This window comes from Marmota flaviventris, chromosome 5 (genome assembly GCF_047511675.1).
Source record: "Marmota flaviventris isolate mMarFla1 chromosome 5, mMarFla1.hap1, whole genome shotgun sequence".
In the NCBI taxonomy this organism is placed as follows: domain Eukaryota; kingdom Metazoa; phylum Chordata; class Mammalia; order Rodentia; family Sciuridae; genus Marmota; species Marmota flaviventris.
In genome coordinates, this window is record NC_092502.1 from 88,914,484 (window position 1) to 88,934,020 (window position 19,537).

General features: G+C 35.5%; 1 protein-coding gene and 1 pseudogene across 2 annotated transcripts in view; both read left to right on the forward strand.

Annotated features, from left to right (window-relative positions):
• Positions 1 to 19,537, forward strand: part of Mctp1 (multiple C2 and transmembrane domain containing 1) — a 531,756-nt gene that overhangs the window by 287,514 nt on the left and 224,705 nt on the right. For both annotated transcript variants that reach the window (XM_071612401.1, XM_071612402.1), the window contains exons 3-4: positions 9,253 to 9,395; positions 19,119 to 19,198. In XM_071612401.1, the coding sequence (XP_071468502.1) occupies positions 9,253 to 9,395; positions 19,119 to 19,198 (223 nt within the window). The remainder of the gene's footprint in view (positions 1 to 9,252; positions 9,396 to 19,118; positions 19,199 to 19,537) is intronic.
• On the forward strand, positions 9,655 to 11,022 carry LOC114086376 (large ribosomal subunit protein uL4 pseudogene; annotated as a pseudogene).

Below are 19,537 nucleotides of genomic sequence, written 5' to 3' on the forward strand. Positions count from 1 at the left end.
AGAAATAGTCTCAACAAAATAAAGCTAAGAACTATTTTAATGAGAAATCTGGATTTATTTTTAATGATGTCCATTAGGTTTTAGAACACTTTTCCTAAGCCACCTTAATTTTCTAACAATAGCAGAGAACTTTATCACTTTACTTTCAACAGTGATCATCCAGACAGAAAATCAATAAGGAAACATCAGACTTAAACTACATCCTGGAAAAAATAGACCTAATATTAATATAGAACACAATTTATCCATTGCTGAAGATGGGTTTTTGAAGTTCCCTACTATTATTTTATTGTAGTCTATCCGGATAATGTTGGTCACATATGCAAAATTTCAGTTAGGAGTAATAAATTAAGAAATTTATTGTATAGGATGGTGACTATAGTTAATAACAGTATACTTTATACTTAAACATTACTATTATTCAATTTTAAGTATTTTTCACAAACAAGTCTATAGTTATTTTTAAATATCTATATCAAAGGATCTGCATTAATTAGATTGATATAGCCATTCTCTAATACATACAGAGTTCAAAGCTTCATGTACATATATGGATTCAAATTTTTAATTTGTCAATTTAAAATATAAAAGAAAAAAGGAGATCCTTTCATTTGCAATAACGTAGATGAACTTGGAGGATCCTTTGATAAATAAATTAATCTAAAGACAAATGCTTTGAGACAAATATGATCTCACTTTTATGAGAAATCTAAAATATATTCATAAAAGCAATGAGTAGAATGGAGATTTCCAAGGGCTGAGGTAAGAGGGAAATGGAGAACTAATGGATAAAGGATACAAAGTCCTAAAATTCTACATAGCATAGTGCCTTTAACTACAAATACTGTACTGTATTTTTTCAAAGCAGGTAAGTCTTGCACTAAGTACTCTTACCACAAATAATAATAACATGAATAGGGAAGGGGAAAACTTTGGAAAATGATGGATATATCTATGGTCTTGACTGTGACAGTTTTATAGGTTCATTGGGTTGTATACAGTAAGTTCGATTTGTACAGGTCAAACATATCTTAATAAAGAGGTTTTATTTTTATTTATGTGTTTCTTTTTTAGTTATACATGACAGTGGAGTGTATTTTAACATACTATACATATATGAGTATAATTTCCCATTCTTATGGTTGGGATATGCAGTTATATTGGTCATGTATTCATATAAGAACACTGGAAAGTCATTCTAATTTATTCTACTGACTTTCCTATTTTCATTCCTTCACCCTTCCCTTCATTTCCCTTTGTCCAATGCAATGAATTTCTATTCTCCCTCACCTCCTTATTGTGTGTTAGCATCCACATATCGGAAAGGATGTTTGGCCTTTGGTTTGGGGGAACTAGCTTATTTCACTTAGCATGATAGTCTCCAGTTCCATCCATTTACCAGCAAATGCCATAATTCCATTCTTCTTTACAGCTGAGTAATGTTTCATTGTGTGCACATTTTCTTTACGCATTCATCTGTTGAAGGGCAACTAGTTTGGTTCCTTAGCTATTGTGAACTGAACTGCTATAAACATTGTGATGTGGCTGCGTCACAATAGCATGCTGATTTTAAGTCCTTTGGGAATATGCTGAAGAGTGGGATAATTGGGTCAAATGGTGGTTCCATTCCTAGTTTTTTGAGGAATCTCCATACTGCTTTCCATAATGGTTTTGCCAATTTGCACTTCCACCAGCAATGTATGAGTGTACCCTTTTTCCCACATCCTCCCCCAACATTTATTATTGCCTGTATTTTTTATCACTGCCATTCTCACTGGAGTGAGATGAAATCTTAGTGTAGTTTTAATTTGCATTTCTCCAATTGCTGGAGACGTTGAACATTTTTTTCATATATTTGTTGACTGATGCTATTTCTTCTTTTCTGAAGTGTCTGTTCAGTTCCTTTGCCCATTTATTGATTGGATTATTTGTTTTTCTTTTTGGTGTTAAGTTTTTTGAGTTCTAATGAAGTAGTTTTAAAATTGTTAAATATAATTAGTTCATGCTAAAAACAGAGAACAAAGACAAACTTACTGCACCAAAACTGTAGCAAGAAGGCTTGGGCAAGTAAACAGCAAAAAAGAGGGTCAGAAGTCATGCCCAAAATATGAGCAAAGTTGAACACAAAGAACAAGGACCTTGAGCCAGCTTTTTCTGCATTATTGCTAGAATTTTCAAATGGTTCTTACAGAAGCAGGAATCAATCCAAGTATAGCCATCAGATCATCGGGAACACCTGCCTGGGAGCTCCTTGCCTGGGAGCTGTCACGCATGAAGTAAATGGCAAAGTTCCAGGGAGCCCCATCTGGGTACTGTTTGGAGAGGCTTTGCCAAAGCTCCTCTGACTCTGTGTCTCAGCTTTTGTGGCTTACCAAAATGGTTTGTAAATATAGCTAGCTTTCCTTCCTTTCTTCCTTTCATTTTTTTCCTCCTTCCTTTTCATTTTTTCTTTCAGTTCTCCCTTTTGTCCATCTTTCCTTTTATTTTCCTCCTTTTTTCTAAAATGCAGGTTTAACCACACTCCTCTAATAACTGGCCTGTGTAAGACCCCCTTACCTGTTTTTGTTTTTCTACCTTCATATGAGTTTTCCAACTCCAATTTTCTTTAGCCCATGTAGAAGACCAATCAACATACTTAATACATATTCTTGAATTGAATGTAACCCTCTGGAATATAAACTGTGTGATTGTGTTTTTCATTGCCTATATGATGTTCTATATATAGTACTTCCTATATTTATTGCTTATGGCTTTGCTATTTAGAGATATTGATGATGCTGTCCATTGAACCAATCCATTATTTCTAACTGCTTCCTAGTATTCTATGTATACATCTACCACATTTTACCTTTCTTCTGCCTTATGATAGACATCCAGGTATCTGCAACTACCAATAGTGCTACTGAATATATCTTTATAAATAGTTCCTGTTGGACCTACACAAAAATTACATGGAATAAAGGCTCACAAATGGAATTGCTGGATCATAAGACATACACATAATTTCATCAGAAATTGCCAGATTGCTTTCCAAAATTACTGAAATATTCTGTCCTTCTGTTAGTGAACACAAGGTTGTCCACCTTCCCACGTCCTCACCAGCACTAGACACTATCTATTGTTTCACTCAGAGATTTTAGCTGTAATCAGAACCCACTCCAGAAAGAAAGGAATGCACTCAAGGAATCTCTGGGAGGGCCAGAAAATTAGGCTACAAGCCTACCATGTTTGTTAACTCTTAGAACAATTGCATTGCCTATAACCACAAAACTTCGGTTACATACAACAAAAAGTATTTATGTTTTGTCCATAAATTGGTGAGTTAGCATGGCAGTTCTGCTTTGGGCTGAGATGGCAGGCGTTGTTCTGCTTCAGACATCTTATATACTCTCCCTGGGACCACTAGCTGGCCAGGTATGTTTTGCTCATAGTGATAGCAGAAGCACAAGCGAAGGCCCAGCCATTTCACAGGCCCATTCCATAACCCTGTTTGCTAAAATCAGGATTTGGTTTATTAAATTTATAGGTCAAAACAAGTTTCATCATCAAGGGCAAAGTCTGTCCATAGTAGGAGGGATTGCAAAGATATTGGACACTGAGAGAAGTAAAGAACTGTGACTGACAATGGAATCTAGCTCAGCTAGGTATCCCGGAACAACAAACAGAAATCTACCAAACTGCTCTTCAGCATATCAAGGAGGGAAATTGCATGGATGCTTGTCAAAAATAGCAAAGACTATTGGAGCTGCGTGGGGTGGTACATACCTGTAATTCCAACAGCTCCATGGGTTAAGGTAGGAGGATCACAATTTCAAAGCCAATCTCAGTAATTTAGCTGAGACTAAAAAATAAAAAATAGAAAAGACTGAGGATGTGGCTCCCATGAGTTTAATTTCTGGTACCAAATATATATATATATTGGAATAGAGACAAGACTATTACATAGAGAAAGAGTGAACTCAATTATACTGAAACAAAAGAAGGAGAAATTTTAAGCCCTGGGTGAAAATATATATATATATATATATATATATATATATATATATATATATATATATATATATATGCATGTATTATGTATTTTGATCAATTTCACTCTCCCAGTACACCCCCCTCCTTCCCCCTTTCTCTCTCCCTGATCTCGCCCTTCTACTTTCATGATATCCCTTTATTTCCTGTTTCTTTTCCTTCTAGCTTCCACATGAGAAAAAAACATAATCCTTGACTTTCTGAGACTGGCTTATTTTTAATATAATGCTCTCAAGTTTCATCCATTTTCCTGCAAATTATATAATTTTGTTCTTTTTATGGCTTAATAAAACTCTATTGTATATATTCACCACATTTTCTTCATGCATTCATCTGTTGATGGGTATCTAGGCTGATTTCATAACATAGTTACTATGAATTGTGCTGCAAAAAAGCATGGATATGCATGTATCTCTGGAGTACGCTGACTTTAATTCTTTTGGATGAATACCAAGGAAAGGTATAGTTGGATCTTTTTGTAGTTCTATTTTTAGCTTTTTGGGGAACCTCCATTCTGATTTCCATACTAGCTCTACTAATTTACATCCCAGCAGTGTGGAATTCCAACAGTTCTTTTACCCTAAAACCTTGCCAGCATTTATTATCTGCATTTTTGGTGATTTCCATTCTACCTAGAGTGAGATGGAACCTCAGTGTAGTTTTGAATCACATTTTCCTGATGGCTGAAGATGTTGACCATTTTCACTTCTTCTTTTGAGAAGTGGTCTGTTCATTTCATTTGCTCATTTATTGATTGAGTGATCTGGTGGAAAGTTTTTTGTATATTCTGGATATTAATCTTCTGTCAGGAGAGTAACTATCTCTTCACTCATTTCCTTTACTGTTCAGAAACTTTTAAATTTAATACTATCTTATTTATTGATTCTTTTTCTTTATTTCCTGAGTTATAGGGATCCTATTCAGAAAGTCTTTTCCTGCCCCTGTGTGTTGAAGAGTTTCCTACTTTTTCTTCTAACATTTGTGAAGTTTTTGGTCTTATACTGAGGTCTTTCACCCATTTTGAGTTGACTTTTACACATGGTGAGAGATAAGGATATGGTTTCATTCTTCTGCATGTGGATATCCAGTTTTCCCAGCACCATTTGCTGAAGAAGCTGTCTTTTTTCCTATGTATGTTATTGGCACCTTTGTCAAGAATCAACATAGCTATGTGGGTTTGTCTCTGTGTCTTCTATTCTTTTCTGTTGGTCTATGTGTTTGTTTTTATACCATGCTTAAAGAAAAGGTTTTAACTGTACACAATCCTCCTCCTCTCCTCTCTCTCTCTCTCTTTATTTTATGGCTTGTGATTTTAAATTTTTGCTTTTTCATAAAATATTTCCCCCATCTCTATTAACTTTGTTGATTTAAAATTCACATTTAGCCATTAGGTTTGTCAGGAGTACATCTTTGCATATGGCACAAGATGGATAAGGATCTGGCTTCAACTTTTTCATATGATGAGTCGGATATCCCAGTAAAATCTAGTTAACAGTTCATCTTTTCTCCATTTATTTTTATGTTGTAACCATCATCAAATAGAATATTTCCATTAGTCTATTTCTGAGATTTCTGATCTAGACCAGCCAATAGTTTGTTTTGCCCTCATACCATGTTGTTTCTACTCCTGAGTTCATTTCATTTTTGCTGCCATCTGTCAGCTACCAGTAAGCCCTACGTATCTCTCTTGGAACCCTTTGTCCCTGTTCCAAAGTGCTCTAGAAAGAAAAACTTACAAAAATTTTTGTAACTTCTTCTCAAATTTCAAAACTGTTCTTCTTAATCTCATAAGAACTGTCATTTTTTACTGCAGTCTCTCTGGCTTCCTCTTGCCACCTACTACTCTTATATGCTTTATTCTGAAAATTCAATAACCACACTCATTAAAATGTTGCCGAAGCAGAGTAAACAACAAGAAAAGGGCAAGAGATTTAGCTCATATTCTTTGGGACATCTACTTAAGACACCCAAGTCTTTTTCCTTATCCTCAGGTATCACCCTGCAACATAGCATTTTGGTCAAGGGTTTCATCCTCTGTGCTAGAGAGGTTTGGAAGCTTTAGAATTCATTTCTGAAATTGATACTGGTCTGGGAAATCAGGATTGGTTCCTCGTTCCCTAAACACCCAAGAAACACCTAGGCAAACCTAGAAAGCAAGTTTCCTTTAAGAGAGAGACAGAGTTATACTTCTCCAGAGAAATGGGGATCCAGAGCTGGGTATCCTCAGGAGTGGGGTGTCTTGCCTTTTTATAAATCCCGGTTTTCTCTCCCTCTCCACCTACTTACATGCCTAAGGGCAGGAAAAGAGAAGGGTGATCATTAGCAATTCCTTGTGTTGGGAGGAGCGTTCCCTGGGTTGCCTGAAGGTGTTAGCAACCCATTTCCTTTTCTTTGATAATTTACCAATTAGCTCTCATATTTCTGACCCCGACTGATTATTTACTTTCTATGCTGACCATCTGTCCTTCGGAAACACTGGAGATGTTGAGCATGAAAATTTTTGAGTAGTTTTACTGCCTCTGCAAACTTAAAAAATAGAGATTCCCAAATTTTCTTTTATTTTTACCAAGCAATTTTTTAGACTACCTTTCTGCCCCATGCATCATTAAATCATTCTTTCATTTATTTGTTCACCAAACATTTATTAAGGACTTACAATAGTTTTAATTAATTAATGTGTTTGTTTTTTGGTACCGGGGGCTTGAACCCAGGGGCACTTAACCACTGAGCAACATTGCCACCCCCCCCCCCTTTTTTTTTTAAGATAGGGTCTCACTGAGTTGCTTTGGGTCTTGCTAAGTTGCTGAGGCTGACTTTAACTTGCCATCTCCTGCCTCAATCTCCTGAGCCACCGTGCCTGGCACAATATTTCTGATTCTATACCAAGTGCTAGACATGTGTAATAGAGATCCAGTGGAGCTCTAATTTCATGGAGATTTTGATATCTTAGCTGGCTTAGAAGGTACTGGTAATTACACAGATCATTTTGGGGAGGGGGCTACTGGGAATTAACCCAGGGGTGCTTTACCATTGAGCTATACCCCTAGCCCTTTTATTTTTTCATTTTAAGGCAGTGTCTTACTAAGTTGCTTAGGGCTTTAGCTGAGGCTGATCTTGAACTTGTGATCCTCCTGCCTTAGTCTCTGGAGTCATTAGGATTATAGGTGTGTACCATCACCCTGACTTTACATAGATAATTTTTAAAACCAGTGACATTAACATGATCTAGTGCATGACTAAGCAAATTCAAATGGGTTCTTGAATTTTAGTCTCCTTCAGAATATGAACTGTAACAGCTCTATCTCCCAGGATCCTCACCCATATCTGAGAACCAGTAAGCTGAAAATACCCATGTTAGCCATCTAACCATTAAACATTTAATTGTTAAGCATTTAGTCATTAAAACATTTCAGGTGTATTGAACTGCCTAAGAAATATTCTAATAGTTCTCATGTATAAGCCTGCATTTACATTTATAAATATTTTTAAGGTTGTACTTTTATAATAAAATCAAACTGAAAATGGAGTTGTCACAATGGAAAAGTGGGTTTTGTTATTTTATTATACTTGGGTCTAGTTATTATATTGGGGGCAGGGGGATATGAAGAGTTTTGAGAGTAATCCCAAATAATTAAGAAAAGGCAAACCAGATAAGGCAAGCTTATACTTAGCATAGGTGTTTGTGTGTCATTGAGGTGAGTAAAGGATAGAGGAGGGATATAGAGGGTAGATTTAAGGATCTCAGTTTCAGAACTGTAACGTCTAACACTTACTTGAGGTTTTATAGTTTTCAGAGTCCCATTCATGTCTGTTTCAGTCATCTTTTTCACTGCTGTAACAAAAAACACCTGACAAGAACAATTTTAGAGGAGGAAAATTTTATTTGGGACCTCAAGGTTTCAGGGGTCTCAGTCCATAGTCAGCACACTCCATTTCTTGGGGCTCAAGGTGAGGAAGAACATCATGGGGCTGTGGTAGAGGGAAGTGGCTCACATGATGGTCAGAAAGGAGAGAGACTCCACTCACCAGATCCAAAATATATACCCCTAAATGCACGCCCCCAATGCCCACCTCCTCTAGCCATACCCTATGTGCCTTCAGTTACCACTCACTTAATCCCCATCAGGGGATTAATTCACTATTTGGGTTAAGGCTTTCATAACCCAATCATTTCTCCTCTAAACCTTCTTGCATTGTCTCACACATAAGGTTTAGAGGGATACCTCACATCCAAACCATTACAGTATCTTTTATTGAATCATATAGACCACAGTTATCAAGTGAGGTTACATCAAACTTATCCTAAGGAAGTAGGGCCTTATAGAAAGAGTTTATTTCCTAACAATGGAGACTGTCATATACTGGATCATTTTTCTTTGATGATGTCACTGATTCAGTTCTGTAAGAATCCTTAGTAACTGTATAAACTCCACCAGTAAAGATGGACCTCATTTGTCAACCTCATGTCCAAATAAGAAATAGTATTTTATATTGGTGTGTGTATGTATGTAAAGGCCTTTCTCTCCTGCACAGATGGTATAAAATGCAGCCATTAGAGTCAAATAGCCCTGTGTGGAATCCTAACTCCATATCTTGATAGCTGTATGTCCATGAACAACTTGACAGCTCTGATTTTCTTCATCATATATGCAGCAAAGAAAGGGTTAAGCACAAAATGAAGTATCCAGTTTGTTTAATTAGTATTTGTCCTTCTTCCCTCATACTATATTTCTCTAAGACCAACATTCTTTCCTCATATTCTAAAATTGAAACTTCTAAGCAAGAAAGAATATGAAATCAAGGATGAAATGAAGCTCAATTTGATACTCACCTTTTCCTAAGCCCCTAATTTTGGTAATATGCATTAGTCTTTAAAACTAGTTAAATAAGCCAATCTCATTGTTCATGCTTTTTATAGGTGATTGGATGATATCAAGAGAAATGTCTGATTAATCTCTGATTTATAATTGGGCTTCAATTTATATCTCCTCCATGTAATCAACTTTTTTTTTGAAAAAAATAACAGGACAGGATTATACAATATGAGAAGATAATAATAATAATAATAATAATTTTCTGTCACTTCCATATGCAAGAAAAGATTCAGGAAAAACACAACCCTTATTTTCTTCCTTCAAACTCTTTCTGATGTTTTAATAAACAGTTATCTTGTTTCCTTAGAAAGGCATGATTAACATGGGTCAATATGTATCTCTTTAATAGGGACAAGTGATCCATACGTGAAGTTTAAAATTGGAAGAAAAGAAGTTTTTAGAAGTAAAATAATACACAAGAACCTCAATCCTGTGTGGGAGGAAAAGGCTTGCATTCTTATTGATCATCTTAGGGAGCCATTGTATATAAAGGTAAGCCATTTGTTTTTCCCTAACAGAATCTGACACAAAATCCTGTTGAATGGTTTTTTAGCATCTCTCTCTCTCTCTCTCTCTCTCTCTCTCTCTCTCTCTCTCTCTCTGATGAGATTTTACACACAGGATGTACTCTGCTGTTCACAAGTCTAATCTGTTGATAATGTGATGAAATGAGATAGAAGGTAGAGGAAGCTGGCAAAGGCATTTTTCTTCAGGACAGTTGTATTGCAGTTATTTGGGAGGATCAGGAAGTATGTCTCCTCCTGCTTTGCGTTGCCTCCTTATTCAGTGCACTCTGGGAGCATCTGAAAACAAGTCTCCATGTAACCTAGTGAGATGAAGAGCTTTCGCAGAACCTAGGCTTTCTGTTTAAGAACTGTGCTATTTAAGCTTTTCCTATAAAAGCTGCCAGTTGAAAGGTGTGTGGCCTCCTCTTCTCACCTGAATGTGTACTTGTCCACTGATATGAAAACTCACCAAAAAGACAAAGACATGTGACAACATGTCATGTTTTCTGCCTTTTTCAAGACTCCCCTTCAACCAGATGTGAATATTTTTTCCACTAATTTGCATAAAAATGACAGTCCTGTGCTGTCAGTGAATTAGCAGACCATCAGATCAGTGCTGAGTCCAGAAGTACTGGCAGAGCTGTACTTCAGATCCCCAGAGTTTGAGGTGGTATGGTTCACAGTTCCAGCTAGGACAACTTTTGGAAATATGTGTTGAGGAGGTCACATGATTGCTCTAACCAAAACCTCGTGCTGCTGTCACCTGTCAATCCCAAAGCCATATCCCATCTGCTCTGGCCTGGCTACTTCAGCTTTACCAGCATGTTCATGTCCAATGATTATCATAATGAGCAATTCCTGGGCTTCCTTTGGCGAGCAAAGATAACACTGAAGATTACAAAAAATTTAAGGTGGTTGCTTGGTTCTTAGGAAATTCAAATCATGGAATGATATCCAAAAGATCTGTGCTTCTCAGCAAATAAGAGTTGTCAAGGGTAAAATGAGAAACCATTGTTATATCCAGCTCAGGGACCATGCATCACCTCTAATGAGGATTCTGGTACAACAAGGCCTTCAGAATCATTCCTGTAATTACCCTGCTTAATGTAAGTAAACATTTAGAGCTTGTTCCTGGTGGCCATGTGGAACTGTTTCTGCCTTGGAATGAAAGTGCTTTCCAGAAGCTAAATGATTGTATGGCATTTGGTGCTAAACTGCTTCCCTCAAGAGTAGCTACAGCCTTCCCATGCACAAAACGATCAATACATGCCTTAGCAGAATCTTGAAAAGCCCTGAAATATAGAGAGCTTTCTGAGCACCACAGAAGATGATTCATCACAGAGTCAAGAAGAAAAAATCCACTTAAAAACCTGAGAATCATGTTGCAATCAATATGTAAAGACCATGTGCCAGAACACCAGACCAGGAATCACAAACTCCAGATGGATACGATAGCCTCAGTACCAGAGGCAAATAAAATGAGAAGGGGGTTGCAGGCAGGAAGCAGGGTAGGGAAGAAAGGAAAGAAGATGGTTGGAGTTAGGTGGTTGATGAAGACTTTGGTGGGTAAAAAAGCTGCAGCCTTCAAGAAATCAGCAGTTGAAAAAATGTAGCAAGAAACCTACCATAGAAGGAAAGGAGCTTAATGTATAAACTCTCAATTGGGTTTGCTCCCTAAAGGTCAAGTCATTTTGGACAGCTTATTTTGAATAAAGACTTGGCTAAAGGCAGTGAGAAAAAATAAATTGTTAGTTAAGATCCACAATTCCTGGTTGCAAGCAAAATTCTTTACTTGGGAAATGAAAAGGGTAAAGATAATGGAGGAGAAAAATTCATTCTCTATTATATTACCAAAAATGAGTGGCGGGGGGAAGGCTTTTCTCTTATTTGATGTAATTAAAAGAAAGATGAAGAGCTTAAGGAAGTTCTTAGGAAATTACAACCCAATTCCTTGTTAAAACTATGGTTTTAAATAGGTCTCCTAATTTCATACCTCACTTCTCTTTATTTCATGTCTCTAGACCCATACAATTTTTTGTGCTCCTGTGTTTTGTCTATCCATTCAGTGTCCATGCTTTTCTCTGTTTTACCACACCAAACACACCCACTCTTCTCTAGATTTTCTCTACTGGCATATAAGCTCAAAATCTCAGAGTCACTCCTTCAACAATCACTGGACATCCCCCTTCCCCCAAATCTTCATTGTATTGCCTCCAGTTGTTTCCTTCTCCCACAGAAAGGAAAAAGAAACTATCAAGATGTTATTAAAATACTAGTAAAAACAGTTTATAAAATGGATGAAGAGAATCTCCTAAGTGTAAAGTTGATAAGTTACTAGATATCGTATATGGAGAATGAACCTCTATTGCATAAGAAATTGTCTCAAGTGAACACTGACTAAAGGAAATCAATTAAATAGAATTAATGAACCATCTCTTAATGTATAATGTGGGATGCTGCAATAATTATTAATGTGGGAATGTTCACAACCAACCCTCCTGCCCACAAAGGGAAGCTTGATCGGAGATGTTTCTACCCTCCTCCTCATGTCTAAAGAGAAAGAAATATCACTTTCATTATAAAGCAGTGACACAGAGGATGAAGAGGAATTTTTGAAGCCAAGAAGGCTATAGAAGAAATTTTATTCCTGAGGGGGTGGTCAGAAGAGATGAGTGAGAGCAGCTGTAGTCATGAAGGAAATGGTGGAGAGGAAAGCATATGTTAATATGGTAGCAACAGGCTGTTGGATTGCATTAATATTGCTAAAGAGAGAAATCATGACAGGGAAGACATTTGTTTTCAATACTTCTGTGATGGATCTATCTTCCTTTAATGGAATATTAGTCCATTAAAAAACAAAACAAGTGGCTGGGGCAGGGGCTCAGTGGTAACACACTTGCCTGGTATGTGTGAGGCGCTGGGTTCGATTCTCAGCACCATGTATAAATAAATAAAAATAGGTCTATCAACAACTAAAAGTATTTTAAAAAACAAACAAACAAAACAATCTGTGGCTCTCCAGTCTACACGAGGCTACACATGAATTTCCCAAAATTACATTAGATATTGGCTGGGTCCTTTTGCTATTTATTCTCTTGTGCTCAAGAATGAATATTCACCTATGTAGAAAGTCAATTGTCAAGTGCATATTTTAAGAGGAACATTTAACTAGGCTTGAAACAGACAGACAAGAATCTGAAGCACACAGAAAAGAATGTTAGGAAAATATGTTGTTTTCAGAGAGCAGTAACACACATGTGTGTGCATTCACACACATACACACACACACACACACACACACACAAACACACAGTAGATGGAGACAGTGACAATGCATGCAGGCTGATAGATAGTCGTGGTTAATGACACACACACTATAAGAAGGTGAGAATAAGAATCCACGGGTTGTTTTACAGCTTTGTTCTTTAACCACTTTTGAGTGTTCATTATACAAGATTATTATCCACAATTTAACTTCTACCATACAGAAGTAGGTACATAGTAATTTATAAAAGATTTGTCAATTTTGTTACATTTCTGTGTAAGAAAAAAATGATTAATTTAGAAAGAAATTTCACTGGCCTCTCAAATATTAATACAAGCATAAAAGCGCAGTTTTGTGATACTCTGCACTTTTTAAAATGCTATCACATTTTTCTGTTGGTTTTCACTTTCTGTAAAATGCATAGGGCTTCTTTAGAGGAAAATCTCTTAGCTTTAATTTTTCCTTTTTTGTGTTAGCCACTTTTTGCCTAACCTCAGGCATTCAAGGACCTAAATGAAATACATGGGTGAAAGTGATAGTTTCAGACACTATAATTTCATTAACATTACATCATTTTCATTATCTCTGCACAACCCTGTGTGATTGATTTCCTTGATTCTAATATGAAGTCTACTTTTTCTCTGATGAATGATTAATCTTGCCTGAAAGATTTCTTAGGAATTTATTCTTTAGTGATTGGTAATATGAAATGCATTTGTGAAGTAGTTGGTTAGAAAATACTAAGTCTGCAATCCTCCCATCTGTAGCTTAAGAAAAAGAAATACCTGTATATCCTTTAATCTCGTCTCTATCAATGTAAAAATTACTAAGGAAAACAAAATTTAGTTCTGAGCCATGGTTATAAATCATATTAAAGTTATAGTGCTTGTATCATTTCCAGTAAAAAAAAAATTCAGAAAATATTGAAACTGTCATATTTTGTCATACTATGCACAAAATAATCTAAGTTTATTTTTTATCTGAAATTCACATAGCTTTTTAGTGAAAAGAGAATATTCCTTCAGTTCTGAATGCCTTCACATTAATGGCAGGTAAGAAGAAAGCTTGAGGAATGGGCTATAAAAATATTATAATAAGGTAGCAGTGGGAGCTGAGTTAAAATGCAATACATGCAATACTTAAGGGAAATAAGACTGCAGGAACCTTGTCTGTGTGCACACTGACACTCCTGCTCACAGCACAAACAGCAGGATAAATTCCTCGCCCATTTTTGTTTAATTTAATTCAAATCCTCTATGTCTTTCCACTGACACTACTATTCAAGGCTTATAGTAAATACCCAGAACTACAGTAGAAGAGTACAAGTAATATTAAGGAGAAAATGTTTATGACACTGTGGCTAATGTTCAGCCAAATCACATGTTTTAGCTTTTCATTGCTGTGACCAAAATACCTGACAAGAGCAACTTAGAGGGGGAAATATTTTGGATGACAGTTTCAGAGGTATAGTCCATGGTACACTGGCTCCAAAGCAGAAACATCAGGTGGAAGAGTGTGGTAAAGGGTGGGGTGGAAGAAAGTTGTTCAACTCATGGCAGCTGGAAACAGAGAGAGGGAGGAAGGGGCTGGGAAGAAGATACATTCTTCCAGGGTATGCCCCAGTGAACTACATCCTCTAATTAGGTCCCATCTCCAGTTGTCCATGCATCCATCAGGGGATTAATCCACTAAAGAGGTCCAGCCCTCATGATTTAATCAATTTCTAAAAAAAGCACCTCATGATTTAATCAATTTCTAAAAGCACCACCTCTGAATATATGAGACTTTGGAGGACATTCTACATCCATACCATAACACACTCCTTCATATTTATCCAAATGAAGTTGGACATGTTAGAGATACATGCACATCCATGTTTATTTTAGCACAACTCACAATAGTACATTATGAAACCAAACGAGGTGTCTATCAATGGAAGAATGGAATAAAGAAAATATGGTCCACAATATGGTACACAATCGAAGAATGAAATTATGACATTTGAAGGAAAATGGATGGAACCCAATTTTGAACAAAATAAGTCAGACTCAGAAGAATGTTGCATGTTTTCTTTCAGAAGTAGAAGCTAGAAGGAAAAATTAACAAAATGAAAGATTCCATGAAATTAGAAGGAAGATCATTAGGATAGAGAAAAGAGATCAGGAAGAAGGCAATGAGGAGCATGGCGGAAGCATCAGGGAGTGAAATCAATCAAATTATGTTTTTATGTATGTACAAATATGCTACATTGAAACCCCACAGTTATGTAAAATTAATATGCACTAATTAAAGAGTAAAAAAATAAATACACAATATCACACACTAATGATTCTCAGCCATGCCATATTATTAGAATTATCCATAAAGTTTTTAGAACTCTAGATTCCCAACTCTACCCCCAAAGGTTCCAGTTTATCACCTCTGAGGTAGAAGTCAAGCCTCTTTATTTTAAAAACAACTCAATAGGTTATTTTGATGTACAGCTAGGGTAGGGAAATACTTTTCTAGACACGTGAATGGAAACAACTGAATATTTGGAGTGGAAATACATTTATAGCATAAACCAGTCAGAACACAGTCAAACAATTATTCCATAGTAAGAAAATGTTTGTATTGTCTGAAATTCTTATCTGGCATGGTTCAGAAGTATTTCCTAAATTTATTGATAAAGAATCTCAACTATTTTATAGTCCTGCCTCCCCAAAATCACTAACAAACCAAACCAAAAGCTTAACTGTTTGTGATAGGCAAAGGATGCTATGAGTCTTGGGAAGTGTGGAATCTACAGGCACATCTTCATCATAGTAAATAGCCATCATTGTTAAGCAGCACACTAAATGCATGCTAACATTAGCTCATGTTGGCCTCACATAACCCTATAATTGTTCTTATCCACACTTTACAGGTGAACCGGATTAATAATAATAATAATAATAATAATAATAATAATAATCTCTTAAGTCCATCCAGCAATTGTGCAACATAGCTTCTGTTTTCCAGTAAGAATGATTAATTACAGTGACCACAGTTAGAATTTGTTCAGGTTTATTTGCTAATTTTACAATGTAACTTCTACGAATTTTATAGTTTATTATTTTATAGTGTGATGTTTATTTTGAAACTGGGTATAAAATGAGTCATAGACACAGTTGATGAGTAGAATTTTTTTTATCTTGGATCCTATTAAATAGTCTTATGGGATGGGTTAGAACTTTAAAGAAGCTTTAATTTGATTAGAAATGTTAATAAACCAACTCTTAAGATGTTTTCAGATGATTTTGAAATTGAATAAACTAAAACTTCTCTGAAGTCATAATTACCTATGAACATTTTGAACTAAAAAATTCCCAATCGTATTGAAGCCAGTGAGTCAAGTTTCCATTTTGTATCCAAAAGCATTTTACTGACACATTTCCCCAGACAATTTTTTGATAGATAATTGACTCAAGATGCTAAATAAATTATTTGTAATAATATATTTATTATTTAAATATGTTTGACAATGAACAAGCATATTATCAGACCAAAGTAACTTCTACTTAATGTTATTTGATGTTTCAACTCAGAGTAGAGGTTCCATGAAAGCAAGGATCTTGTGTAAATCATTTATGTTTGAATTTCCAGTGCTTTTCCCAGAGTGGGTACCCAAGTTGAATTTGTTGAATTTAAACATGCTCTGTTTCTGAAAGTCAATACAATAAGATTTTAGAATCTGGTCTCTTCCTGGATTTTGGGGAAAATACCAAACTTTTCCACCTTCAGATTCTTTTATTCAATAAATAGAAACAGTACCTTGTTAACTAGGTTGTAAAAGAATTAATTTTTTAGATCCATATAATGTATTTTAAACAGTGACAACTTACATTAACTGTTGAATAAATATTAATAAACATTAACTGTATTCCTTGTTATTGCAGTAGGAATACCTTTTCTTTCCTGTTTTATCTCTTCTCTGTTCATTGTTTCTGAAGATCAAATGCTGGAGAACAATGCTCCCTCTGACAAATAGCTTATAAAACTTGGAACCAAGTAGCACTGCTAAAGATTTCACTAATGAATAGATTCTAGAGTTTGCATTCCTTCCCATGTTTATGACTTTATTGATTAATGAGAATTGAGAACTAAAGTAAATATCTACCATTAGGAGAAGAGGGAACATTCTCACCAGGAGAATAACTTGGATGTTGAATCACCCCCTTGGGCTGTCTATACTAATTTCACTGGATTCACAGCTTTCTGCTTTATATGTGTGAATATATTCCAGGTGTTCTCAGTAATTATATGCTATGTATTTTGTTCCCAAGATTTCAAATCTGAGGATGATATGATTAGAAGACATTGCACAAGAAATTTCTCTAATGTTTTGGTGGAAATTTTATGTTATAAAATACACTATTGCAATCACCTGCAAATATCAAGCTGCCAGTTGCCTAAGAACTGCAATGTGTGCATGTGATAGGCCGCTGAATGAATGACTAAAGCTCACAAATGTAATTGATCAAGGAGAATATTTATTGCAGAAGTGCTGAGCTTTCTACAATAAATGTACCTCTGAAAGGTTGTATGCAAATCGAACAACTTCACATTGAATAATATAAAAGGCATTGGGAAAGCTTATTACTTAAATGAATTCCCTTGTGACTTTTCCAATCTAAGAATTCTTTTTGTAGTATAATATATTAATCTTTTTGTTTAAAAATCAAGTTTTATATATTCAGATTTTTTAAAAATTGAAGTATACCTGCACTAGAGGAAAAAAAGAATAACTGATTCAGGGCTACTATACCTGTTTTTTCTACATGGAGCATTCAAACTATTGTGTAAGAGTTGAATATGGAAGTTTTGGGATATTGATTCTCTCAGACTCATGGATTCTCACATCCTGGAGAGTCCAGTGGCCTGGGTCATCTAGTTGAAAGCAGACTTATCTGTTTATGCTTATGTATCCCAGTGCTCAAAACAAATATTTTCTATTTGAATAGATTGTGAAACCAACTTCCTCTAGTAGCATTTTCTCTATCTTAAAAGCTTTCCCTATTTTCCATTGCTAGTCTTTCTTTTCACCCCATTGTTTTCCTTAAACCATTTATCAAAATTTATGATTACATATCACTTATACATTTTCTTGTTTAACATCCATCTCCCTCACTAAGGTGTAAGCATCCATGATATCATTTTTGCTCAGCACCGTCTTTTCAATGCCTAGCACATAGCAAGTACTTAATAAATATTGGCTGAGGGAATAAATGAATGAGAAAATTAATAAATGCATGGGAATTAGCCAGTTCCCATTTACCCAGAGTCCTTTGGAAATAGTCTAAACTGACCTAGTCTTGAGCTTTCCCTCCAACTTTCTTAAACTTTCCATTTGCTTCAACTCCACTGGCTTCTTGTTGACGTTTAGACACATCAGTCCTTCTCCTGGGCTTGCTGTTCCTCTGGCTGGAGTGTTCTTCCTCATACTAGTATGGCATCGTTCTTCCCATTATTCAGATCTGTACATAAATACACCTTCTCTGAGAGGCTTTCCTGGACTCCGTATCTAAAATATCAGATCCCAATCACACCCCTTAGAGGTTTTTTCTTTTTCTTTTTCTTTTTTTTTTTTTGTCACTATAGCACCCATAATGTATCTATTTAACTATTTACCTATAATATCTGTAATGTATCTATTTAACTATTTATTGACTGTCTTAACTCCTAAATAGGTCCAAGAGGTCAGGGACATTGTCTGCCCTCCAACAGTATGAATGAAAACCATGTGAGACACAGAGAAAATATTGAATAGAGAATATAGACAGAGAAATGTGTTCATTCTTTTCCTTTTGCTTATATTGTTATTAACATTAGTATTATCCCCAGCAATTGCTTTTGCCAATAAAATCTTAGTTTGATTTAACCTTAATATAATTTTACCAAGTACTTTAATCATATTATCTGGATTTTTATGATTTGTGTATTTAAAATGGCATTGTTCTATAACATCACAGAATTTATCTTCAATGACCTAAAACATACGAGGAGTTTGGAATCATGTTTTCATCACTCAGAGCCCAACATGGAAGACCTGTTTGTTGAGTTTTCCCATACTAACTCACTTTTGTTCCAGTAATGCCAATATCATTTCTGTAATATAAGGAAAAATATTATGAGTCTGTGTTTCTCACAATTTGAATATGTTCTATACTTCATTTAATTTTATCACATCTTTCTTAAAGTTATATTTGATGTAAAAATGAATATTAAGTAAAAATATGTATTTTCCTTTAAATGTTTTATGAGACCCTAATATTCCAAAGTACAAAAACAAATAAATTTTGAAAAGCAAATACCATGAAATTTAATTGTTTTTGATGACATAGACAATCAGTACTTTTAATTAAGATGTTTTCATTTATGGCTTATACTAGAATTATTTGTGAAAATGTTTCCTTGCCTTCTTAGGTATTTGACTATGATTTTGGACTACAGGATGACTTTATGGGCTCAGCTTTTCTGGATCTCACACAATTGGATTTAAACAGGTAACTTTTAACTATTTCAATATCACTCTGCCTTGTGCAGCTGGACCTGTGAAATAGAAAATGCCAGCCAATCTATGTTCTGGGTGCTGTTCTGTCATCTACAGCTATGAGCCTTCAGGCTAACAACCCTTTCTCAAGTGTCCCTTTCTCACCTCCCCAGCGGGTATAATTGCCTCATTCAACGACTATTCAACAAAAAAATTCCTGGACACCTGTTCTGACTGTAGTACTATGCTAAGCACGAGAATCTAGAGCCAAAAGACATACTCTTCAGTCTCACAGTGCTTATACGGTTGTAGTGAGATGAAGAAGATTATAAATGTTGATCCTAATAGAAAA